Source organism: Micropterus salmoides, unplaced genomic scaffold (genome assembly GCF_014851395.1).
Source record: "Micropterus salmoides isolate LMB-PRFRI ecotype aquatic unplaced genomic scaffold, ASM1485139v1 Ms_hic_scaffold_7, whole genome shotgun sequence".
Classification (NCBI taxonomy): Eukaryota; Metazoa; Chordata; class Actinopteri; order Centrarchiformes; family Centrarchidae; genus Micropterus; species Micropterus salmoides.
Window position 1 is genome coordinate 11,780,532 of NW_024044459.1, and position 27,539 is coordinate 11,808,070.

The 27,539-nt window shown below is 39.1% G+C and overlaps 1 protein-coding gene across 1 annotated transcript in view; it reads left to right on the top strand.

Annotated features, from left to right (window-relative positions):
* smarca2 (SWI/SNF related, matrix associated, actin dependent regulator of chromatin, subfamily a, member 2) overlaps nt 1–26,962 on the top strand; it is a 52,426-nt gene extending 25,464 nt beyond the window's left edge. The window contains 16 exon segments of the mRNA XM_038702541.1: nt 1,854–1,958; nt 2,751–2,837; nt 3,407–3,453; nt 6,470–6,522; nt 6,525–6,635; nt 8,761–8,889; nt 8,892–8,923; nt 10,492–10,719; nt 11,069–11,146; nt 12,150–12,368; nt 13,928–14,151; nt 20,505–20,610; nt 21,249–21,350; nt 21,698–21,818; nt 23,114–23,247; nt 26,684–26,962. Coding sequence (XP_038558469.1) covers nt 1,854–1,958; nt 2,751–2,837; nt 3,407–3,453; nt 6,470–6,522; nt 6,525–6,635; nt 8,761–8,889; nt 8,892–8,923; nt 10,492–10,719; nt 11,069–11,146; nt 12,150–12,368; nt 13,928–14,151; nt 20,505–20,610; nt 21,249–21,350; nt 21,698–21,818; nt 23,114–23,247; nt 26,684–26,719 — 1,812 coding nt within the window. The 3' untranslated portion in view covers nt 26,720–26,962.
* The last annotated feature ends 577 nt before the right edge of the window (nt 26,963–27,539 follow it).

Here is a 27,539-nt window from a genome sequence, read left to right on the forward strand (position 1 = left end):
GTTGTAGGTGAGTTTTTTTAGCTGCAGCTTGTTCTCCAAGAGAATCCCTGCTATAACCAGATGCAGCACTTCATTGCAACGTGCCGACACACGTTATGCAAATTAAAGGATTTTCATAATCGATTACGTCGATGAATCTCCCCACTAATATGTTCCATGGTCCATCTTAAAACTCTCCTTAAGCTTAAGAGGTGCTTCCCAAAAGCACTATAAATGAAGACACCCTTAGAAATGATCTTAGGATAAAGGAGTGACTCCTACCCACTCATAGGATGCTTAGAGCATCTTGAGAATCTCTGGGAACCAAAAAGGACAGGTTTTATTTAAATGTTTATAGTTTGTAAGTCTACAGAAGACTGAAGCACTGTACGTTTGAAATTGAAAAAATCTGGGGCTGTGGAGTTAGAAAGAGGGTGAGTTTACAAGACCTCTGTAGACTAGTCTTTTATTATAAAATAACACTTGATTTAAAACGAGTGACATTGTTTAAATTTGAAAATGGGAAATTAAAAGTAAACTAAAACACACACAATTTTATTCAACAATTGATCTGACAGTTTCTGTCGACATCATCCTCCTCGCTCACTTTGCCTAATACACTGCTCAAAATAATTAAGGGAACACTTAGAAGCACGTGGAGGTCTTTGCGACTCTCCAAGGAAACGCCTCCCCAGAACATCTCTGACCCACAGCCAAACTGGTAATGCTTGATGATGTTGCAGTCAGCATGAAGTTCACCACAGGGTCTCCAGACTCTTTCACATCTGTCACATGTGCTCAGTGTGAACCTGGTCTCATCTGTGAAGAGAACTGGGTGCCAATAGCAGACCTGCCAATTCTTGGACACTCTGGCGAATGCAAGTCGAGCTTCAGGGTACTGGGCTCTGAGCACAGATCCCACTAGAGGATGCCTCATGCCACCCTCATGGAGTTTGGTCTGAAACATGCACATCAGTAGGCTACTGGTCATTCTGTAGGGCTCTGCAGTGCTCCTCCTGTTTCTCCTCTCACAAACAAGCAGATACTGGTCCTGTTCTCTCCTCATGTAATGGTCCGTCTCCTGGTGTCTTGAGACTGTGCTGGGAGACACAGCTAACCTTCTTGCGATGGCACGTATAAATATTCCATCCTGGAGGAGTTGGACTACCTGTGCAACCTGAATGGGCTGCAGGTATCGCTCATGCTACCAGTAGTGACAAGGACATAAGCAAAACACAAAACTAGAGAACAACTAGTCAGGAAGGATAAGGAGAGAACATGCGTCTGTGGCCACCTGCAAAACCATTCCCTTTATGGAGGTGGTCTTGCTGTTGCCTCTCCAGTGCACCTGTTGTCACTTCCATTTGCTCCAAAACAACATTGATTTGCAATCGCTAATGCAGAATTAAATAGCTGAAGACATGTTATACTGTGATGATGAAGTGTTCTCTTAATTTTTTTGACCAGTGTATATTTTAGGTTGCATGAACTTAAGAGTAACATCTGCCTCTATCAGCCTGTAAATCAATCAGAGTTTATTTTCTTAAACTGACTTTCACATAATAACATGAATTTTAAAGGGCAGCAAGCTGAAAGCATAAAACATTTCTGTATATAGTTTCCAACACTTTTAATATATAGCATATACATTTTTAGTCTTTATTCATGAAAGTACAGCTCAAAAGTTACAGGAACTTCTTCCCTGTATTTTATCTCTCCTTAACTGTTATTTTTTCCGCCCTAATGTTGTCAAGGATGAGGTGGCTATGATCAAGAAAGTGGTGTGAGCTCAGACAGCCTTGCGACTGAAAAGGGTTAGGGTTAGGTCATCACTGTTTCACTGATTGCATTGCCTTTATTTTCATTCACTTCAGGTGGAGTATGTCATAAAATGTGACATGTCTGCTATACAGAAGGTTTTGTACCGCCACATGCAGAAAGGCATCCTTCTCACTGACGGCTCAGAGAAAGACAAGAAGGTAAATATACCAACACCCCTGTGGAATCACTGTACGTCTGCGCTTTGTTTTGTCAGTGTGTGTCATGCTGAGAAACGGAGGTAAACAAGATGTTGTGTTTGCTAAAGATAATAGAGTATATTGCAAATGTTATACTACTTCTGAGGCTGCATCTTGACTTTTAGCCTCAGTTTAGTTTTGTGTGCAGGAATTTTCTGTTATCTAAAGCTCCCTGGCATGCAGGATGCACAGGAGGGAAATAGGAATACGCATCTCTGTGAAGTTTAAACCTGCATTACCTGACAAGCCTTTGTAATCAAACTGAGCTTCTCTGAGATTTTTAGTGAAAGTCGTTGCTCATAATTATCACCTAAATCTGTAGCTTCCCTCGGCTCTACGGAACAGCTTGAATATTTTGGTTCACTCTCATCGCATCATTGGCCACAGCAAGCAGTTGTTTAAAATGAAAAAGCTCTAAAACCCCACTGTACTCTACTCGCTTGGCACCAAACAGCAGACAATCAACAATCTGTTGAACATAGTGGAGCATGTTGCAGAAATAGGTATTTCCCTCAGGAAATAAACAGAACTGCAAGAGAGCAAGTATTGATCTTCCATCCATCAGGTGGACACAAACACGACTCCAGCTGAACGATAATGTAGCTCCGTAGCTGCTGCATGTGTAAATAAGTTCTACACATCAAATTAAAATCTGATGATCAGATATTGCTGATTTAAACTCACACCAAGGGAAGTATCGTTGTTTTTATCTGTCAGTTAATTTCTTTTAATCCATGCTATGCTTTTCTCCAGGGCAAAGGAGGAGCAAAGACCCTGATGAACACCATCATGCAGCTGAAGAAGATCTGCAACCATCCATACATGTTCCAGCACATTGAGGTGAGCACTGCTAGCCCAAGATCACTGACACTGGCTGTTACAGGCCTGGGAATCCTGACACTAGAAGATTTGCCACTGATTTCCAGTTGTATGTCTGTGTCATTTACCTACTGTAATTATTAGCTAATTGCATATGTATTACCTTCAATGAAATAGATTTCATGTTTTAATTTCTGACATTACCATTAAAATGCTTGTATAATATCAGAATATTGTTTAATGCAAATCTCTTTTGTTAAACTTTGTGTTCATCCGGTAACATCTGTGATGGTGTCTCACATTATTTATGTTCTTAGATTGAATTACACAACAATCCGCAATCTGACTCTTTTTACTGTTTATATGTGCAGGGGTATAACTTTAAAACAGGCCCTGCATGAGAAAACTTTGCATACGCATTTGTTTTAAGAAGAAACCTATAAGCAGTCTGCCTTAACAAAACACCTGCTCCTGTCTTTTATTTTTTAAGGTAGCTCAGAGACTTGATTGGAAGTCCTATCTCCCAAGACAGACAAATTTGATTGTATGAGTTGAGAATGATTTAAACCAGTAAATGTTCTCTGTTCTAGGAATCGTTTGCTGAGCACTTGGGTTATCCAAACGGCATCATAAATGGGTAAGTTACACGTTCTGATCTTTTCCATGCTGCTACTTGATTGGCAAAACCAAACTGCTGCTGCATCAGGAGTCTGTATATGTTGGTTATAAAGTGATTTGTTAACACTGCCTATGACGGTGTAACTGTGGTGGCGGCGTGCGGGGAGTTTGTTAGTGGGATGTATTTTGATAGTAGGTTATTTCTTATTTCACCATTTTAATTCTACTTATACCTTGTTTTAGTGTTTACTAAGTGAATCTGCTCGCTTTCCCTCAGTTCTGTTTTCCGCACACACATCTACACCTCCGGTCTCGTAATGCAAACACACCGGCTTACACCTCTGTCTGTTTCTCTCTCCCTGTATGTGTCTGCTCCGCTGACTTTCTCCATCAGCAGTACATTTTAAAATTCTTTGGATTTTTCCACCCGCGACTCTGTTTTAACAGCTGCTTGTACACTGCGTGTGGAGGAAGCCTGTTAATGATGTAGACACTTATAAAAGCTAAATTAAAAACGGTTAACTGCGCTGTTATAATCTCACGGCAAACACTGTCCAGCATCTCCCAGAAGCAGGCGCCATGCGCAGAAAGCAACGTGGGTTTGTTTGGGTCAATAACAACACGGCGGAAGACAGCGCTGCGGAGATTTTTCAGTCACTCCGGTCGTATTTTAGTTTTTATGAGATTGCTGAGGGAAACTTGATTGACGAAAAAACCTTATAGTGAACGCAGGGTGAGTTAACTTTTAGCTTTGGTTTGTCTCTCTGACTTGCTAACAGCGTGTAAACTGAAGCTCTCAGTGTTGCTGCTCTTGTAAAAACGCTACACGTTGTTCTGCTGCTGTGTGTCAGCAGAGTCCATTCGTCCACTGCACATGAATCTGTGTAATTTAGCTTTGTAATTGTGATTGTCGTTGACAACCTTGTTTTGTTGGCTTTAGTCATTTTGTTATATACAGATGTTTCTTTGTTGTAGCTTCCTTGTGTCAGCTACTGGCAGTGTGTAGGAGTGAGAAGCCCTTTTTGTTTGCACCCTTTTTCTCCTGTTTTTGAGATTAGAAGCCTGGTTTAGAGTCTTTTCTTTACTTTCTGTTTTAGGTTTATTAGATTGTTTTGGTTGTTGTTTTGGGCACTGCTCATCTCTGAAGCTAATGAAACTGCTAAATTGTATTTCCTGTTTGGGAATGGGAAGAGTGGGAAGCCACACTTTTATGTTGTGTCCAGGATACCCCTAGACCTTGGGACGTAACGCACGATACGCAGTTTAGTCAACCAACCAGCATATCTAGAAACGCTACAGACTCCTCATTTTTTGGCTCATTGCAGTTACTATCACTGTCTTCTAAAGACTTTTTTTTTTTCAAGAATTGTCCACGGGGTCATTGTATTACCTATATAATATAAAACATAAAATCTTGATAATGCACACTTAGATGATTTTCATTTGTTTACAAAGGTATTTGCTGTTTTATTTTTTATGCAAACAAAATGGCAATTGTATTTGTAGTTTTCAATATAAAACTTGTTGAAATGGTTTCAGTGTGTGTATCAGTACATTTTAATATTTTTCAGCACATTTTTAGAATACCGTGATAATACTGATAACCGTGATAACTGTGGTCACTATAATCATGATATAAAATTTTCATACCGTTTCATCCCCCCTACTCACGATCCATTTTGATGGTCAGATCTAAAAAATTGCTTTTAAGTGACAGCCTTTCTAATATCTTATGATTGTGGAATAAAGAAGATTCCACTGATTTTACCAGCACACGTTTTGGCTTTCATATATTTTCTAAATGATTGTGCACAGAGTCACAAACAAATTGATTGACACCCAGAATTTGTTAATTTACAACACTGTGTGCAGCGGTGGTTTGCTAATTGCTCACTGACTTTGAAACTCAACAATTTAACACCTTATGGGAGACGGCGTTCAAGTTCACGTCTGAAAAGCCAGTGTGTCAGATAATTGCTACATCTCTGCAGTGCTTAGTGCTACTTGGCAGCAGATAGCAATTATTCATAGCAGCGGATCACCTCAAACCAAACTGTGAAAATTCATGCTACAGCATTGTCACATATTATTTAACCATTTTCATTTTACTGTAAAATTTTGAGATTTGGGTATGAGCCACTGGTCTTTTATCTTCTGGTTTCCATATATCCACATATAGATGACGAAAGAGCAGCATTTCTTCACAAATCTACTAGAAACGGGACAGCTGTCGACCCCACAGCACAGAATCGTTCAAAAGAACGTGCAGTGGATTGAATCGAGGGCATTACATTGATTAAATCAATAAAATACAATACATTGGTACACCTCTACCTCAAATCTATTTGTGGCTAATGAGGATTAAAAGGATTTTGCACTCAAGCTCCCCATCCAATGCTACACCAGGCAGCAGGATTTCTTTGTCACTATATGCTGGTTACAGGACTCCGAGAAGTGTGTAATCCAGTACTACTCTGCTCCTGTGGAGTGTGTGCTCACAAATACTCCAGCCTCCACTCAGAACAACCACACACACACACAAGCTATTGTGTCAAACCTTCAAATGTTGTTTTATGTAGATTTGTTAATGATATTTTGTTAAAGATATTTATTAATGATATTTGTAAAAGATCTTAAAGATCTAAAAATGCTCAACATTCTTAGTAATTAAAATGTGTAAATCGCTCATCTGTTCACCTATCACTGACTTTCAGAGAGGTTTCCAGGTTTGTAGCATTTATTTTACTGATAGTTCAAATGGTTGTTGACACAGAGGGCGTTATCTGTAAAGCTGGTTGTAAAAGAATGAAACGGACTTATTGGAAGTAATGAGCTGAACAAGTGAATTGCATTGTGGGTAATGTAGAGGCCATGTTTTGACAAGGAAGAAGAATGTGTGGAATAAAAAAGTATATGTCGATATACATATGCTGCAGTTAACTGTCTGTCACTGTCAAATGGATTCCAGAGACGTTAATACTCACTATCAGTAATAATGATTCTTGTTACATGTTTTGCCTTTTACCTCCACCCAGGCATGATCTGTATCGAGCTTCTGGGAAGTTTGAGCTCCTAGATCGCATCCTGCCAAGCTACATGCCACTAACCACAGAGTCCTGTTATTCTGCCAAATGACCTCACTGATGACGATCATGGAGGACTATTTCAGCTACCGCAACTTTCAGTATCTGCGTCTTGATGGTGAGTTCACACTCTACTTATGTTTAAACATTCTGTGATTATCAGGTGAAATACGAAAATTAATATAAAGAAAAATCTAATCATTCCTTTACTGTACTCAGTTTTGTCCACCTCAGCCTACTAGTGTTCCAGCGCTGCTCTCTTCACTGACACTTAGGCTCTACAGAGTGAGCATTTCACTGCATATGCAAGTGATAATTAGTGCGTGAGTGACTGTGAAAAATGACATGGGTGCACTGGTGAGACTGACTGTGTTCTGATACCCGGTTTAATCTTAGACGGATTTGCTTAACTGTGGCAGTAACACATTTATCGTGTAAGAGAGCAGTGTCCAAAACATTCATTCAGCAGCTTCCCATTTTTAGCCTGACGTGACTTTTACCGTTTAAAATGCTAACTAATGTTAAATCTGTGAGTAACTTGATAACAGACCACATTTAAACGTGGTTGTTGGCTGTTGCTTTCTGCAAGCCCGTGTCTGTACTCAGCCAAAGATCTGTCATCTGTCAATGACGGAGAATAGTTTGTTAACGCAATCCCTGCCGCCATCTACTGGAAAGGCTTGGTCTTCTCTGAACTTGTGTGACACAAATTGGTGGAGATTCACAAATATATTTCCACTGAAAAATGCTAAATTGACATACACATGATATCATACTAGTTGTAAATCAGAGGCATAGATACAGATTTATTGATACAAATCACTCTATCACATACAGATTATTGATACAAATCACTCTATCACATACAGATTTAGACTTGAATACATATAAGACTTACTAATCCCATATGATACCTCTTCTCTCAGTCATATATCAATAATTTAAGCTTATCAGTTTAATAGTTTTGAACCAAGACATCCAGTATTTGGATCAAATTATGTCAGATTTAGTAGTGCTTTCACTGTTATTTCCGTGTGTCAGATTCATATTTAATCAACATTTAGGTAATTGTTTGTATCTGACTCTGAATCAGCAAATACCCAGTGTTAAATGACTGATATCCGGTTCAGGTAAAATAAATAAATAAATAAAAAAACTTGATCTGGAAAATCCTAATAATGATATGATACATAATGTGTGATAGAGAAAATAATTCCTGTGTAGCGAGGGAAATGCCACTCTATGTTCACTATCCATTATTGTGCAAATCAGGACACCTTATCGTATATTATTGCCTCCATGTCAGAGGAGGAGAATTTAAAGCTGTCCAAGCAGCCTTATCAAACCTTACAGTGTCAATGTGGTGTGTAAAACCCAAAGTATGGTCAATGTAATGCATCAACACACAATGTATTTGTGTATCAAGTAGAAAAATACTACTATAATACAAAGAATTGCTACTTTCATCCAAGTAGTCCCTACAACAAGACACATGCACATAATCTCTTGTAATCCCTTTGTGTATTTAAAAGATTACGTGTCTCTCGCTGCATTGTTCCTTGACTGCTGTGTGTGAGTGACTGATGAAGAAGATGTGTTTTCCATAGCAGTGTTAGCAGCACATAGTGCTGTATGTTTTGTTTTGAGCAAACTGGACCTGTACCAAAGGTTCAGCCTCACGCCGACGTGCAATAACTCACAGTTTAGTGTGTTATGAGCTTTTTGGATGGTAATTCAGGATTTTCATAGAATCTTTAAAATGCCAAGTGCAAGGCACATAGTCAGACAAACAGTTTGTTATTCTACTTTGAGGTGAAAATCTTTTATTCACATAATTTAGTATTTTGGTCTACTACCAAAGGAAGAATCATCAGATCAAAAAGTATCATTTTGTTAATCAGCTTTTATACTATCCACATAGCACTTTGAGAAAGATATTAAATTTAGAGACTGATGCAGCTGTGCACTGTGAATCTCCTTAGCATATTTTAATCAGACATGGAATGGTTAGGATCGTTTCATCACATTTTGAACCCTGCTCAGTTACAGCCACTACATGCTCTTTTCAGACACCTCTGAAACAGTTTAATTGGTTGAAGATGAGGCACAGTACACAGGTGACATTTTTACTTTCCTGCAAACAATACACTTTGCAGCAGAAGAACAAGAAGAAGTTCAAGCAGACTTTCCAAAGTTAACTTCACAGACTGCATTTTTAAAAATGATCATGTTTGCTGTTTCAGGAACCACCAAGTCTGAGGACCGAGCTTTACTGCTGAAGAAATTTAATGAGGAAGGATCTCAGTACTTCATCTTCCTGCTCAGCACCAGAGCGGGTGGCCTCGGCCTTAACCTGCAGGCTGCCGATACTGTGTCATCTTTGACAGTGACTGGAACCCACACCAGGTACGTTCATCAGTAGATTATGTTATCATAATCTGTAAGAACAGTACTGGTGCTCACAGTGTGAATGCATGATTATAGAAAGTGTTCAGTATGCTGTTTATAGTGTTGGCAGTTCTTGTTGAGATAAGCAGATTTAAAGGCATATTTACTGAAGAGTTGCGTCACTTTTTACTGCAGACCGACCAATGCTGCACTGTTTTTGCGGACACACACGAATGTTGTGAGACTAATGCCAGGTCAAAACAGCACGTGAAAGAGAAACACAAATTCAAATGATGAATTATAAAGTTACCTTTTCAGAGCTCTCTGCTCAGCACCACAACACAAGAGCAGCAGCAATGGAACACCTGTTATTATTTCCTGACTTCCAGTCCAATGGAGCAATTTCATTTACGATTGAAGCAGCCAGTGATACTTTTTGTTGTTTACAGAAATAATCTAGTCCAAGAGTTTAAAAGTGTTTTTCCTCCCAAATATCTCCCACACTTATTTGTATTAAGTTATTCAATCAATAATATTTCTGTTGAGCTGACAACATCAAGCTATTTAAACTTCCTTGTGGCCCGTGGCCCATCACTTTTAGTTTTTGCTCAGCACCGTGAGCCTTTATCAGTGGTCGTTAAGAACACTGAATTGAATTTGCAGAGATAGCACAAACAGACTGGCTGCTTGCTGTTAGTCTAGCAAATAAGTGATTTACTCATTTTGTGTGGTATCTCTTCAGTTTTTGTCCCCACCTTTTATTTTTCTACAACCAAAGATGGTCTAACCACACCTGTGCAACGCAAAGCAATAAAACAAAATCTAAACTCTACATTGCCCTTAACAAGATTTTAGCAAATACACTGCCAAAAAAATGAAGGGAACACTTAAAAGACACATCAGATCTCGGTGAACAAAACACAGTTCAAGATCTTTACTGTACATTGTATAATTCGTTCAGAACAAAATTACTTAACAACAGTCAAAGGAAACCAAAGTCACCAACTGACTATGGCCTGGATACGTGATTTTCATCACTGCAGGCCATAATGTGACTCCATAGTGTCTATGACCCCCACGTGCCTGTATGCACTGCTGATAACGTCTGGGCATGCTGCTGATGAGACAGCTGATGGTGTCCTGGGGAATCTCCTCCCAGACCTGGATCAGCAAGCAGGGCATCAGTGAGCTCCTGGGGAGTCTGTGGCACTACTTGGGGGCGTGTGTTCCACCGATACATAATGTCTCAGAGGTTCTCTAGTGGATTGTGGTCTGGTTGCAGAATGTACCTGCATGTGTTAACAGATATGATGTGAGTTGACACGACACATTTGACAAGTCATTCTCCGGTATCTGCTTGGTGTGTGAGTGCTCTCACTGGCAGTAAATAAAATCTAAGCAAATATTATCTAAGCAATGTTTAACAATAAGGCCCAAAGACTAAACAGCCACCTTTAAAACAGATGTGGCTCTTAATTATTTATCTACAATAGACAGTTACTCTGGCTCTTGGTGGGTGTTAATTAATTTCCTATTTCATGATGAGGCAACTGAAATGATGTAATGTTTCTCTTTGCTGCTTCCAGGACCTTCAGGCTCAGGACCGGGCTCACCGCATCGGTCAGCAGAATGAGGTGCGTGTGCTTCGTCTCTGTACCGTCAACAGTGTGGAGGAGAAAATCTTGGCAGCTGCCAAATACAAACTCAACGTGGATCAGAAGGTCATCCAGGCAGGCATGTTCGACCAGAAGTCCTCGAGCCACGAGCGTCGTGTCTTCCTCCAGGCCATTTTAGAGCATGAGGAGCAGAATGAGGTACTGTCTGAGTTTGTAACTTATGTTTAAATTTTTATTTTTTACTATTTATCTTAGAAGAAACATCATCTCAAGACTAAGATGCAGTATTTGTGCTTCATCAGGCATTTTTATTTAATACACTTAGAAGGCCCTGAATATATTTTTCTTTTCCTTTTAGTTAAATTATGCATGCTGGTTTTGATTAAATGACTGCATGCCCACAAACAGCTGCTTAGATATGATCAGCGAGCTAACCATCCTTCATTTATAACATTACATGGTGTTGTAATGCATTCTCAGCTATTTAATTGGTATGTCATAAAATCTGTCATCATTTTATTTTGATGTTTTTTAAATGTAACTCTAGGAAGAAGATGAGGTGCCCGATGACGAAACCCTTAACCAGATGATAGCCCGCAATGAAGATGAATTTGAGCTCTTCATGGTAAGAAAAGCACAACTTTTTTGTGAGAACTAATTGACAGTTACATTCTTAAAATATGAATTTGCCAAAAGAGGAGAAGCTGACAGCTGCCCCCCCCCCCCCCCGATAATTGTTGGTTGTCCTTTATGTCGAGACCATTATTCTGGTTAAGTGTCATTATTTGTTCTGGCATCTTCAGTCTTGGCAACAACTGTCAGGCACTAGCCAGGCGCTTCTTCTTGCTTTGCAAATGACTGAATTGCCATGGATACAGGACTAGTCACCGTGTCATTTCCAGTGCCACAACTTATTTTACACTAAACTGTTTGTGACATCTGTGTTTCAAATGCGCAGTTGTTCGGCCTCTTGGCTCAACTAGTTAGTTAGTTTTGCGAAACACCAGCTGAATTTCAAAATCCCTTGAGTAATGCTTGTATTTAAAAACACTACACAATCATGCTTTACTTGTTTCTGGTGGTTTTGTCACATGTTTTGTGCAAGATATCAGTTATTCATAAGCATGTTGATACAACTACCACCAAGTTGGTAACTTCTAAAAGGGAAAAACTGCTGTTATACCATTAGTGAGTATAATTCTGTGACATTGTATGATTTACTTCTACCCCGGCATGTGTGACTATTTAGTTGTTACTTAGTGGTATGTTGTAACGTTTCTCCTTGGTTTCCTTCCATGCTTTCATTTAAGTAATGCATAAATCTCAACTTAATAATCATTTATGTTATAACTAGGCCAAGTTTGAACTTACACACAGCTGGTCCATCATGCTGGCTTGTAACTCCAGTTATATTGTAATGTTAAACCAGAACTGTGGGGAATAGAATTAAAGCACAATGTGGCCTGATCATGTACGATTAATCCATCTTGTGATGCGGTGGTGATATCAACAGCTGCTGTTAACCCCTCAATTCCTGTAAAAATTCTGCCTTAGGTATAAAATATGGGAACCAAGGATCGTATCTGCTATTTGAGCTGATAGGATTTTCCTGCTTTTCTCCTCTGTAGCGCATGGACATGGACCGACGCCGGGAGCACGCCAGGAACCCAAAGCGTAAGCCTCGTCTAATGGAAGAGGACGAGTTGCCATCTTGGATCATCAAAGACGACGCGGAGGTGGAACGGCTCACATATGAAGAGGAGGAGGAGAAGCTGTTCGGCCGAGGATCACGCTGTCGTCGGGACGTGGACTACAGTGACACGCTGACCGAAAAACAGTGGCTACGGGTATACAAGTCAATCTGTGACATTAAAAATGGTGATAAATGTAACTGCTGTACAACTATGAAATTGGTTAACAACCTAATTTGTATTTATTGAACTACTAATTCAACTAATCTATAGTGTTATTATTATTGACTGGCCCTAATAGAAATGAAAAAGCAAGTACACTATTACATAAAATACTAATACAATAAAATGACAATAGCCTTCATATAGCAAAATTATATAATTTATATATTAAAATACCAACAGTAAACTATTAGATTAAAATAGAACTTTTTATCTCATGTTATAATATTACACTAATACACTCAATAAAACTAGTTTCTCCTCCATGTTGTAGAAAGAGCCTCTGCAGATTTCCACTGCCAGTATGTGCTCCTTCTAGCCTTCTCCTGAGAGTAACACATTCCCCTCGTTTTACTAAAGTTATTGTAATACTGTTCAGTAGTCTTATTTTCATTAGGTCGGGCTGGGTGCTGCTGGTGAATCATGAATCCGCCCTGTTCAAAAACTACACCAGCACCAATCACAGTAAAGTTTTTGTGAATAGTGATCAGTATTTTAAAAGCTGTGTCAAATTTTCAACACATCTGTTTCAACATTTTTTTCAAAATATTAAGGCCGATGCCGAGGTGTACACATACAAGGGTCTTCACTTCCATAGTCCTCCAATGGTTTCATACCATAGTTGAACACAAGGAGAAGGAGCACACACGTAGTATAAATATGTGTATAATAAATAGTTTGTTACACTCTTTGCTGTGCTCCAAATTTTTTTCATTTAGGAGCACATGTGCTCCTTGGGAAAAAGGTTAGCGTAGAGACCTGGAAAAGTTTGTTTCTTTTTCACTACCTCACTCAGCACCACAGTAGTTAATCATAGCAATCCTGTGTAATATATTGAATGACTGAGTTGCATAAACTCAATTTGGGTAATTAAAGATATAAAATGTCTGTTGGAGCGCCACACTTGTTTAGTCATTCAGTCGAGTAATCTGTAAGGTCACATTGTTTATATTTAAGACTGGCATTAACCTGGAGTTTTATTTATTTTTTATGAAGCAAAGTAACAAATTTCTTTTGTATTTTGTTTGTTTATGCTCACACTGCAAAATGTGAATCAGGCTTTTTACACATAAGTAGATTGTTAATTTTTCTTTCTTTCAATCCAAAGACCAAAATCTGCAACTCCATTTTATTGACTCAGGCTAAATAAACGTTGAGACTGAGGAATATGTTGGAAGCATTAGCTGTATTTCAGAGACGCTCTAATTAAAAGAAGAAAAATGTTTAGACACCTGCAGGCACTGCTGAAGACATTTAATGTATGCTAGTGAGCATGTCTACAGAGAAAAAAAATACTGCAATTAGTGAAAGTACTTACTGCTGTCAAATCATTTGTTTTTGTGTTGCCAAGGGAATTGTAAATCTGATGACAGAGATGGTTAGTGAAAATTATACATTGATAGACAATGATCCTTCAATTCCACATCATATGTGGGCAAGTTGAAGCGACTGAGGATTAACCCAGTCTTTGCCCTGGCTCCTTTCAACTCCAGGCTATTGAGGATGGGAACCTGGAAGAGATGGAGGAGGAGATCCGGCTGAAAAAGCGCAAACGCAAGAGACGTCAGGACAAGGACTCATCGAGCAGAGATGACGGCGGCACCAAGGCCAAGAAGAAACGTGGACGTCCACCAGCTGAGAAACTCTCCCCCAACCCCCCCAAACTCACCAAGCAAATGAACACCATCATCGATACGGTCATCAACTACAGAGATGGGTAAGGAGATGTATTTACACATGGGTTAAATCAGACATCCTTCTTGTTAAAGGTAGGATTTAAAGGTATCTGTTGTACTAGACTGCGTCAGTTTTAGCTTTAGCTTAGCATTAGTTTTAGCTTGCAGGACCAAAAATATGGTGACATGCATCTTTCACTACAGTATAGATGAGGAGTAACACCCACTTTTGGCCTGGGGTGGATGTGTAGACCATTTCGAGTTGTAGGTGGAAGTTGACAAGCCCCATGGCTGTAGCACCTCATTTTTAAACCTGCGTGTAGCACTGTAATGTACTTAAAAGATACATTTTTTAAGTGAATTTCCAAGAAATCTGACCAGGAGATCCCATAGAACCATTTTTTTGTTGAATAGTCAGAAAATGCCATTAAAGTAAAGAGTATATTCTACAAAACTTTTCACCAAAGTAGTCCAGTTTTAACCAACAGCTCAGCACCTTTACTCCGCTGTGCTGTTATCAGCTGCCTCAACAGCAAACTGAGACTTGAATAAAAACGGAACAAGTAAGGGCTGCACGATTAATGTAATTCCTGGGCCGGCAGTAGTTCAGTCTGTAAGGATTAGGCTGGGAACCGGAGGGTCTCTGTGTGCGCTGCAGTCTGTGTGCAGCATGTGTCCTTAAAAACAGCCTACGTGCAATGTGCAAAAATATTTTATGAGCAGTGTGTCCCCTTCCCCGCCCTGCCGCTAATCGTTCCAAACGTAGTCTGACTCGCCACCGCTCTCTGTGACAGAGACAGAGCGACATCATCAGCAGCTGAAGCAGTAAGACAGAAGAAAACAGGGAGAAGATAAGGAAGGTTTGGGTTTAGCTAGCAGACCCTTTATTGTTAGCTGTATATTGCTTTATTGCTTGCCTTTTTGTCAACATATTCAACTTGTCACAGAGCCGACGTGCTCAGTCACTTTTCGTCAGCCGACCAATCACCAGCCTGGATGGGGCGGGACATTAAAAAGTTTGATGTGCTACAGCAAATCATTAAATGTTGAACAATCTGATTATTGACAAGTTACTTAGCATTAAATAAAGAGACCAGTGTAGAGCATTTTGTTTGCACAAAGATGTGATGAATAAAAACAACCTCCAAAATCAAACAGCTATAACTGGTTTTAATACTCAACTAGTGGTAAAAAGTACACTATTATATGAAATTCTAATGAATGTAGTATTTAATATATTATTGTTATACTAACAGTAAACTAACTAAACATTATACTCTATATTTAATACACTCCTCCAGGTTTTGGATAGAGACTCTGCATTAGACAGATGTATTTTGAGCCTGTGCCAATATGCCTCCTCCATAGAGCAACAAGCTCCCCTTGTTCTGTTTTACTAGTTATTGTTATAAATATTGTTTAACTTTGTTCAAGTTGAGAAATACACAATTCTTTCACGCATTCCTTGAAAATTAAGAAAGTAGACTCATAGTACCATTTGTTCCATTATAATTGAATCGCAAATTGCAATGTTGTCCCCAATAATCGCAGTATGACTTTTTCTTCAAATCAATTTTATGTTTATAAATAACAAGTAATTCCTGTTGGGTTTAATCATCTATTCCACATACAATGTATCGCTGCTTCCAACCTCCACAGTCTCATGTTATTTCTTCACAAAGCTTGTTTCATGACCAATTCCAGACTAGTGTTTTAAGACTATTTTAAGAATAACTTCCACATTCACAGACCTTCCATCTTATCGACGACTGCCGGTAATTAACCCAAACATCTTCACTTTCTCTGTCAGTGTAAAAGTGTTCAGTTCCTACTCTGCAGTGATGGACGAGTGTTGTCCCCTGTGTCTCCTATGCACCTTAATCACTATATGGACAGACTTTAGAAAGGTTAGTTTAGTTGGAACATATTTGTATCGTAAACTGGAGCAAAAGGTATACATCCACTCCCATTAAGGCCCATTCTGTTCTTGTGGTGCTATATCTAAAAAAAAATGTACTTGTGACAAAGAACCAAATAATTAATTTATTGAAAGCACGGCTTTCTCCCTGGTCAGCAGGGTAAAATGAACTGACATGAAGTCCTGTCTTTGGAACAGTACAACAGTACAGTGTGATAAACATCTGTGGATTCTTTCAGTCCAGCCGTCCTGACAGTCTGTGTGTGTGTGTGTGTGTGTGTGTGTGTGTGTGTGTCTAATATTCACCTGTCCAAGAAAGAGCATGTCCATTGTGTTCCTGAAATATGCACTGAGAGACTACTATGCTGGATGTTTTCCAGGAAACTGCATACTTGCCTTTCCAGAAGTCAAATTCTTTCCTCTCCCAGCTGATGGTTGTTCATCCCAGAGCATCTCAATCATACTTTAGCTCTGGCACTTAACGAATCCCAAATTAGAATATGGTTTCTCCATCATACAAACTAATCATCCATGCTGCTTCAAGTCAAACTTAAGTGCAACTTATATTTGATTTAAGCCTCCTGTAATTTGATAAACTCATATCTCATCAGTGGAGCCGGGCAGAAGTCTCGGCTCCATTTCCTCCATAACCAGATTAAGGTGTAACCGTGTAGAGATCTCTTAATAAACATGAGTGTGATCTTAAACACAGTATGTCACGATGAAATCCCTAGTTGTATTACCGTCTTTCTGTCACAAGCTATTAGAGGAAACCCCTCTTGTTCGAAGCCTTCGTGATCACATTTGTATTCATTCCAGCGTCTTTCACAGAAGTCAACAATTGGGTCTGTTCCCGGAGGGTCCTCCTTGGCAGGGAGGCATCACACGTAATACATCAAAGGTGTAAAAAACCCTTCTCGAGCCTACCATCCAGCTTTGAGGTTTCAGCACAATTTACACGGTGGATGTAAGCTCACTGCACGTTCACAGCTCTGTCCATGTCCAAGTCACCTGAGATCTGCAGCTTTGAAATCAGGCTGAACCTTTAGGTGGTAGTCCAAGGGAAAGGCTAAAGTTTGGGTTTAATTTTTTTAAAGATACATTCAGGAATTTATTATTTTGATTTATACAAAACAGGTCAAAACCTGTAATAAAAAAAGCTTACTGGAACTTTGATAGTTAATTCTCTTTCCTCCTAAAGCTAATTACAAGTGAATCAAAACTCTGCTGATCTGTGTCCTTTTCTGTTTAATAAGTGGCGGGTAAAGGTCTTTAAAAGAAGCAGCAAGCAAATCTTTAAAAGAGCTCTATTAGAGTTTTGAACAAGTAAAGTTTCTAAAATGGAAAGTGCAGGGACAGTTTATGGAAAAAAATCTCTGCTTCTGTTTACATATTCAGAGGTGTGGAGTATCCACATTGGTGTACACGTGTCTGAAAGACTTAATAGATGTGCCTTATATATTACAACTTACATATTGCATAATTGTAGGACACTATTGTAGCTCTGTGTTTGTATATTTTATTGAACATCCTACTCGTATGAGCTTATTTGTTGTTACTTTTAGGGATGCAGCGATTACCGTATTTCCGTAATTTCTTTTAATGTAAACTTAACACTGTCCAAAATATCTTAGTAGAAGTCTGCTCACCCTCTCTCTCTTCCCAAATAACTACCATTTTACATTCCTCTCTCACCTCTGGTATTGTTCCCTCGTCTCTAAAATCAGCTGCAATAACTCCTATACTTAAGAAACCTGGTGCAGACCCCAACAATTTCAACAACTTCCATCCTATTTCTAACCTACCTTTCTAAAATCCTTTAAAAAAACAGTTGCATATCAGGTCCATGCACACATGTCTGACAATAACCTCTATGAACAATTCCAATCAGGTTTCCATCCCTGCCATAGCACAGAAACAGCACTGGTAAAAATCACCAATGATCTTCTCATGGCAGCTGATTCAGGACTACTAACTATTCTCATCCTCCCTGATCTGAGTGCAGCCTTTGACACCATTTCTCATAACATCCTCCTTAACAGATTAGTCTGTATTGGTTTCACTGACACACCCTTGGACTGGTTTAAATCATATCTCTCTGGCTGCACTCAGAGCTATCCCCTGTCACTACCGGTGTTCCCCAGGGCTCTGTCCTGGGCCCCTTCTGTTCATCATCTATCTGCTTCCTCTTGGACATATCTTTCGTAAATTTAACATCCATGTCCACTGCTATGCGGATGACACCCAGCTCTACCTGATTGATCTTCCATTTACGTAACATTAATCGCCTCCGACCATCTCTCTCACCCACTAGTACAGCCATTCTTGTTCACACACTGGTCACATCCCGCATTGATTATTGTAATTCTCTTCTCGTTGGTCTTCCTCTCAAATCCATACATAAACTTCAACTGGTTCAGAACTCTATTTCCCGTATCATCACCAAAACCCCTTCTATTAATCATATTACTCCTGTCCTTCCGCAGCTTCATTGGCTCCCAGTTAAATACCGCATTGATTACAAGTTCCTGACCTTCAAGGCCATTTATAACCTTGCTCCTCAGTACTTCACTGACCTCCTTCATATTAACACCCCCACCCGTACTCTTATGTCATCTTCTTCTATTCACCTTACTGTACCTCCTGCTCGTTTGACCACCATGGGGTCCAGAGCCTTCAGCCGCTCTGTCCCTCATCTAAGGAACTGTCTTCCACCAGACATCCGCAACACTGACTCACTTTCCATTTTTAAATCCCGCCTGAAAAACACATCTTTTTAATCTGGCATATCCCACGTGATCACTCTTTCTCAGTCTTTGTTTCCAGTTGTTTTGTACCCTGATTTTATGAACTGGAATTATAGTTGTTAATTTTATCGATTATTGCGGTATTGTTTTATTATGTTTTGTGAGGTAACCTTGAGTGTTACGGTATGGCTGTGTTATAACTACAGCACAACACCACTGCGCTGTAATAACGTTATGCTTTATTAAATGTCACATAATAACAAAATAGATACTGTCAGTCCAGCGACTGTTACCTAACAACAGACTTGCCTCTCATTCTCCAGCACTGGCAGTAACTCAGAACTACAGACTCCGAGGAGGACCCATAATAATTAATAAGAGGCGTTTCGCCCAAAGAATATATCATTTTTAAATAGTATTGGAATGAGACCCGCGAGCAACCACATCATGCATTTAGGCAACATGCACGCAAAACTCTGCACAAGACCAGTGAATGGCAGGCGACCAGAGAGAAAATTATTTGACAATAAGCCTCAGTTTAGTTGGAAATGTAGCTAATGAATAGGGACTGCACCTCTGCAGCTTCTCAATATTAAAGTGGAGCTACCGTGTGTAGTTTTGAACTTTTGCGCTGAACCCAGCAGCCAGCGCAGTGCAAATCACTTATTTTCTGAAAGGGCCTTTATGGAAGAACGTAGTCCTCTCAAGACCTTCACTGAACATTTATCGTTAGATCCTTTTACCATCAGTCACTGAACATTTAACGTTAGATTCTTTTTACCATCAGTCACTGAACATTTAACGTTAGATCCTTTTTACCGTCAGTCACTGAACATTTAACGTTACATCCTTTTACTGTCAGTCACCGAACATTTAACGTTACAAACTTTTACCTCCTCCTGTCTGTGTTGTTATAGACTTCCAGGACTACCAATTACCTGCATTTCAGTTAGTAATAACACTGCACATCATTTTCACTAAAACTTAAACGTATGGATGAGAGTTGATGACGATAACAGTTCAGTTTATTCCCCTCCTCAATAACAATTTCCCCTGGGGGATAAATGAAGTTAATATTCGCTTTATATTAATAATAATACTTAAATATTATAGACGTTTAATTGTTAATGTAATATTAAAAATCAACTTCATGTACTCTTGCTGCTTGTTGTTTACCTCGCTAACTTTGAAACTGCCAACTTCGCTCCAAGCATAAACACTTCATTATTAATTGTTAATTTTTCTGTCATTGTTTGACATGGCATATATGTTGCTTCTTCTGCTGCATTTTCCTGGTGGTCGATGGGTGGCTGAGGCTCAGGAGTTGGAAAGGTCCAGTAAGTGCAGGGTTTACAGTTCCTGGCTTCTCCTGTCCACATGCAGTGTCCTTGAACAAGACATTTAACCCCAGTTGCTCCCAGTGGTTAGCCTAGCGCCATGCAAGGCAACTCCACTGCGTGTGTGAATGAGAGGCAAATTATATACTAGATGCAGCCCATTTACAAAATGCCGTAACAGTTTCATTTAAACCGTGCATAGTTTTTCTTTTGTAGTATAAGCCCAGAATTTGAATATTGTATTTGTTTATTATTTAATCATTAACAGAGGTTTGGAAAAACTGGACACAAAACTTTATGGGGATTTAAAAGGTCGTTTTGAGTATTGATGTGCTTGTAAACAGGGTAGAGTATGAATTTAATAATGATGTGAAATTATTTTGTGTTATCAGGTCAGGAAGACAACTAAGCGAGGTCTTTGTCCAGTTACCATCCAGGAAGGAGCTCCCAGAGTATTACGAGCTAATCAGAAAACCCGTGGACTTCAAAAAGATCAAGGTCTGTAAACAGTTATTAACCCGAGGGATAATGATGATAGTGGGATCAAAGAGCATAGTAAAATATCTGCAAGCTTTAATTTGATAATTCTAGTGAAGAAATTGATGCAGAATGAGCAGACAGTCAAACAATAAATATTATTTTATAGTAATAACAAATTCATGCTGTATTTTGGCAGCCAGCAGTTTTGTTTAGTTGATTGTTAGAAAATAAATCTATTGTCAAAATGTATTAGTTGTTTCAGGTTCTCTGGCTCCAGCTTCTCAAATGTGAATGTTTGCTGGTTTCTTGGTTTATGAATTTAAACTAAATATTTTGTTGTTTTGAACTGAGAAACAAACAAGCAATTTAAAGAGTTTGGATATTTGGGCTTTTTGAAATTGTGATGACCATTTTAATTTTTTTTATTTATTTCACTATTTTTTGACATTTTATGGACCAATCAATTGATTGATTGGTCAAGAAAATAAACAACACACTAACCGATAGTATGCATAGTATTACCGAACAGTAATCTTCACACAGTAATCAAGTGTCATGTAGAAAGCGTTACATAATTTTAGAGTTTTGAGAAAGTAAGGAAAGACATTGTCAGCTGGATATCACATTAGTTGTGACTTGTGTTTTTCTGTCAACAGGATCGTGTGAGAAACCATAAATACAGGAATGTGGGCGACCTGGAGAAGGATGTGATGCTGCTTTGTCACAACGCCCAGACCTTCAACCTGGAGGGATCCCAGGTCAGAAACCTCCTGTGTGGCTCTGTCCTTGACACTGGACAAGAAATGTTGTTTTCCTTCTTTTTACAGACTGAGGCAAAAAGAAGCACTGTTTCCTTTTTTTGTAGCAAATTCCTAAGGTTTGAATGGCCTCTTGCTATAGTCAAAGAGTAGGCATCAATTAAGAATAAGTGCTACTTACTCTATTTGTAGCCCCCTCCTAGCTGTTTTACACTTCTCCCATTTCTTTCTAATTAATGCTTCATCTCTTCTCTTTTATTATCCATATCCACCTTTTGCGCGGCAAGTCCTGTTCAAGGAACTTGTTTATACATCCAGTCGGGTCTTCTATTTCTTTTCGCCCACAGATATACGAGGACTCCATTGTCCTTCAGTCTGTGTTCAAGAGTGCCAGGCAGAAGATTGCCAAGGACGAAGAGAGTGAAGATGACAGCGATGAGGATGACGAGGAAGAGTCAGAGGCAGAGGGTAAGACACCATTTCTAGGACGTGCATGCAAATAAACACACACACACCCACACGTGTCATCACATTCAAATTCTACTCTATAAACCCAGTGAATGCTGTTCTGGTTTGACATTCACTCCACCATCTCTATGTACCATTGTTGCTTTCAAACTGTAGCACAGAATCATATATAATGTAACTATGTATAATGTAAGACAGGAATGACGTATATAATTGTAATTGCAGGACTACTGCATGAAAATTCATTCTTGAGTTTCATGCAGTAGGTCCTGTCCTTCATAGCTTTTTCTGGAACTTTCAACTCGTCTTTCACAGCAGAGGAAAACTGGTTTGACATGAAGACTACAGACGTGTACCAATGGTTTTCTGAGCAGTTTTACTCACCGCTGCAGTGCCATCCTGTCCTGGGATACTATTAAATTAACATATTCTTTTATTTAATGTTAGAATATTATACTAATACATACATACACTAGTGACACATCCAGCTTGTGGATAGTGTACCTGCAGTGGACAGAGGTAGATTTAGTTTGGAATCACAGAGCAATTGTGTCAATATGTGCTGCTTCGAGCCGTCTCCTCCTGATAGCAACACGCTCCCCTTGTTCTATTTTCATTATCATGTTCAGTATTCTTGTTTACATAAAGTGTGGCGTGGCCTGTGTGGGTGCTGCTGGTGTATTGTGTATCTATCCCTGGTTCAAAAAGTTGAAACCTCCACAAGCCACAATGCTCCAATCACCTCCAATGCACATCATAATTACACACAAGGAGAAGGAGCAGACACACACACACACACAAACAATATAAATATGTATGTAATAAATTCCTTGTTTAAAAAAAACTCTGTTAGTTAAACATTTTTCATTGTGCTCCAAAATGTTTTAATTTAGGAACAAATGTGCTCCTTGGGAAAGAAGTTAGTGTAGCGCCCTGTTCCCAGAGCTCAAAGTTAACAAGTTAACAAGTATTATTTTCCGACCAACAGTCGAAAACCCAAAGATGAGTTTACAATGATATAAAATACTTTCATTTGAGAAGCTGATTTTTTAAATTTAAACAATTAATTGTTTTTCAAAATAATCAGATGAATTTGTCTTTCAATGACTTGTTGTTTCATCTCTAAGGCCACAAATTAAGTCAGAATTTCTATGGCAGTCATAAACAGGTGATTCAGATATAATCACATACATACTTTATGTTTACTGACTCGGCAAGCAATGAGAAAACCAGTTGTGTAAGACTTGTTTGGTGGGAACTTAATTCACTCCTACTTTCCCCTTGTGCTTCATTAGCCAAGTCGGTGCGGGTTAAGATCAAGTTGAGTAAGGAGGCGCGCAGCCATGACAAAGGCAAGAAGAGACAAAGCCGAGGGAAGGCCAAGCCGGTGGTGAGCGACGACGACAGCGACGAAGATCTCGATGACAATGTAGGTCTATCCAATTCAGCACATTTGTTTCAAACTTTCGAGCAGGTCTCCACGTGAATATATTTCTGACCGGGCAAATTGGAGAAATAAATTCACATGGAAAAGAGGAAAAGACACTAACATATATTACAACTATCAAATAATATATAAAATTATTGGCTAACACATCTTAAGAAAGCTCACTGTAGCAGCTTATCACTAATGTTTTTTGTTTTTGTTTTTCATGGAACATGACAAATAGCGTGTTGACACAATGGAGCTCAATTCTGGTCATCATGATGAAAAGTCCCGGTGGTTTCCTTTCAGCCGTCTAATCGGCAACTGTTTCACACCTGTAGGTGCAGGCAAATTAAATTGTTGAAAACAGCAGTACTCTGAGTGATCCCAAAGATTTACAGTGAAACAAAACATCGGGTTTGTGCCAAAGAATCTCAGCAGTAAGTAATTCCGGTTTGAAGCATATGAATTGTGATCAAGGTATTTCTTGCCAACATATATTTCTTTCACAAAGATAAGTGACTGCCGGAACCTTGTTTGTTTGGCTTTGCTTTGTTTTTTGAAGACTACAGAGGCCTCCCACAAACTCCAACAGAAATGCAATTAGGGCTGCAACTAAGGACTTTTTTAATAATCAATTTATCTCTCAAAATTTCTTCTATACATATATAATTGGACTAATCAAGTTAATTGTTTAGTTTCTAGCATTGAGTAAAAACAGTAATGGGGGAAATTAAATCCATGGCAACCACCGCTAATGTACCAATTTTCATATAATTAGCACCGCTTTTCCCATTCGTCATGCGCGTGAAAGTGCTACTGCACTGATTTGTCCGTACACACATCAGAGAGTTTAAAGTTTATCTGATAAAAGCAAACTACACAAATGTAATATTTTCCTATATTCTCACTAAATTCTGTTTTAATTTTACACACAAAATAATGATGCTACTTGTCACTTACTGTAGTTGCCTGATCTCCGTCAAACAGGTGACACATGACACTTATTCTTCACACAAGTGTTGTAGTCAAGACCGCCCAAACTGAGACGAGGGGCCTTTCTCAATCTGTGTTCTTGTCTGTACTTGTGTTCTTGTGAAACGTCATCTTTTGTGGCACAAGTACTGTCCCAATACACAAGTTTGCATTTTGGCAAGAACTGTTAAAAATCCCGAAGTGTTCTTGACACATCCATTTTACCAAGGATGCATCGGTTGGTAACTTGTGTGAATTTGACGGCACAGATATCCCAGCATTCATTTCGGCATTCAAGCGAGGTTTGAGGCGAGAAATCAACTGTGTAGATGTCGACTATTGGCAGTTTTACTAAAAATGATGGCGAATCTAAAATGTCTTTTTCTGTCATTACATTCTGAGTAATTTTGTAAGATTTTAACTTAAATCAAGAGACATCTGGATGATGTACAGAAAAATGGTGATGTAAAATAAATCTGGTCTTGTGAAACTTCAGAAAAATGATCAGAAATAGTATGAAAGGGGACTGTCTTTTCTTTATTATTATTAATATTAGACATTACATTGTTAGTGTACAGTAGAGTTGTGGTCACAGTATTTGCTTTTATTATATATACATTTTTGTGTGAAATATATCTTGGTAAGTAAAAACCTACACTAAATCCAATTCTGAGCTCTTTGTTTTGGGGGATGAAGCCTGGCTGTTGCAATGCATGCAGCCTCTGTGCTGGGGGTATTGCGCAATACCAGCAAGAACGCATCGTCTCAAACCATCAGCAGCGTTGTGTGCTCGTGACATTGCAAGTTCGTCCTTCTAAGAACGACTAGCAAGAATGTTCTCCCCAAGAACACAAGTACATTCTTTGCATCCTTGGTTTTGAGAAACACCCCAAGCCCAGAGTTTATCGAGACCGAGACAAGACCAAGACTTTTAGGGGCTGAGAACAAGACCGAGATCGAGCGAGGGCGAGACTGATCAAGACCAAGACCAGTTCCCCACATTACATGACACACAATAAAATGTGGAACGAGATCATAGGTACTTCTCAAATTGATCTGAAAGATCGACATTTCCAATAAAACACCGACATACAAACACTGAAAGAGCTGAAATCAACGTAAGCATCTTTATTCAACACTCCTTTTCCAAGCTTAGCCTACCATCGCGGGGACAGTCCTTAACAGTAACAACGCATTTTTATTATTTAATCAAAGTTAGGATGTTAAATCAGACAATGGAAAAGCAATTTGTTGATATTCCCAAAGGTATGGTCTTGACTGGTCTTGAAATAAAATCCCGAGTCCTCAATGTCCGAGGCCGAGACAAGACCGAGACCACCAAAAAGTGGCCTTAAGACCGGTCTTGAGACCAAGACCGTTATAAATTATTATTACCAGGGAGTCAGGGAGATTCTTTGGATTCACAGTGACATTGTGGCCTTTTGTTTCTCTGTCCAGTGCATAGTGTTGTTTGGTACCAGTTTTAGGCATTTCGATTCTGCATGTCAGTTCCTAACTTTTTACACATTTCAGTCGTGCTCCAGATTAAACTGCAGAGAGCATTTTACAGTCCATAAAAGTTAACCTTTTATACTGAAGGTAAATCAATGATGTCTATAAATTATTCTCCTATATTTTTTTCTTAGATTCCCTAGAGACGCCCCTCTAGTACAGGAACTCACAAACAACACAGCCCCCCTCGACAGAAAATGCAGGACTGTTTTCAGTCTGAATCATCGGTAATGCAGAAACGTAAATCTAGTTAAAGAGCAAGACAAGTACATTTGGTGTCATTAAAAGGATATTAAATCTATAGGGATCAGAAGTTGTTTCTCCTCCATAGATTTTGATCAGTATTCAGTGCAAGTAGGCAGCTGGGGGAAGGTTTTTATTCATGCCAACAGTGATCCTGAACCGTAGGTTGTTTTGAGGTTAATATAAACAGCTCTGCCAAAATAAGACCTTCACCAGAGCGTGCCCAAAAGCCACGTTGACACTGTGAATACAAATGTAGTGAGTGATTTCCTCAGCTGTCTTATCAGTCATGGTGGAATCTTACTGTGCATTGAATTCAAAGCAAAGTGTTTTTCTCTCTTTATCTCTCACCCCACTTGCAACAAAACCACAGATTAAAAACTGAACTATCCTTCCCGAATTTCCAAAGGGTCTTCGAAAGTCCTCATCCTCCTTCACAGCTCCCCTTCACCACCTTCTGCCCAGAAACTAGATAAGACGAGAGGCTTCACCTTCAGACTTTCTTTCCTCTGGAGATCCTTCTTTCTTGTTTCAAGGTGTTGATATAACAAGCTTGTGATGACCTACAGCATCTCTTGTTTATGCTCCAACAGACAATAAACCTTCCTCACACGCCGTTCCCCCTCCCTCCTCTGGCTCTTTGTCTGCCTTTAAATCTCCCTCTCTCTTAATACACTTTTTCTCTCTCTCTCTCTCTCTTTTTCTGCAGGATCAGTCAGACAAGAGCAAGAGTGACGACGACTGAGGGCGTGAGGATATTGTTTATAGCACTTACAAACAAAAAGGACAATATCTTCCATTACTGTTCAGGTTCTGTTTTCTTTTTAATTTTACTTCATTTGTCCTCGAGTGTCTGTAGTATGCACCCCTTCTCCCACCAGCTTGGTAATGTATTACTAATAATTGATAAGCTACAGCAATACCAATCTGCTTATATTCTTGTTTTTAAGACAAATTTGTAGTATATTTTTTAACTCTGTGCTTTAAAGAAGGAAATGAAAAAGGAGAAAAAAAAGATTTGGTCATGCTATATGTGCTTTTGCTTTATTTGTACTTGCTTGCTTGTTGCACTTTTGGAAAATTAAATATATCCATTTCCTTTTTTTAAACATATATATATATAGCTACGGACATCCAAGGTAATTTGGAGATCCACTTGTGATTTTAAAAAATGGCAATCAATTTTTGGATTCATTGTTTCACCTTGTGCAGTGCCAAATGTTGAAACGTGAGGAAATTGATTGTTCGCTAAACCCCTCCCCTGACCAGCGATTGTCCAGTTATAGCTTAATAAACGTAACTAGTTATGGCAGGCCTGCCAAGCTTTAGTTTTGTTCACATGTAGATGCTATCAGAGTTTAGGCTAACATTAGCGCCTGTGTCCTGGTCTCTGCTGGATTTGGGGAAGTTTATGCTGTCAAACTTGGTTAGTTTTCATTCTCAACACCTTTTCTGTTGTAATGTTAAGAGTGAAACTTAATACTCTTTGAAAAGCTAAACAGGGTCAGATTAAATCAGAATAACAGTCTGAATCTCACATTTTTCCTTATCGTACTTACTATAGT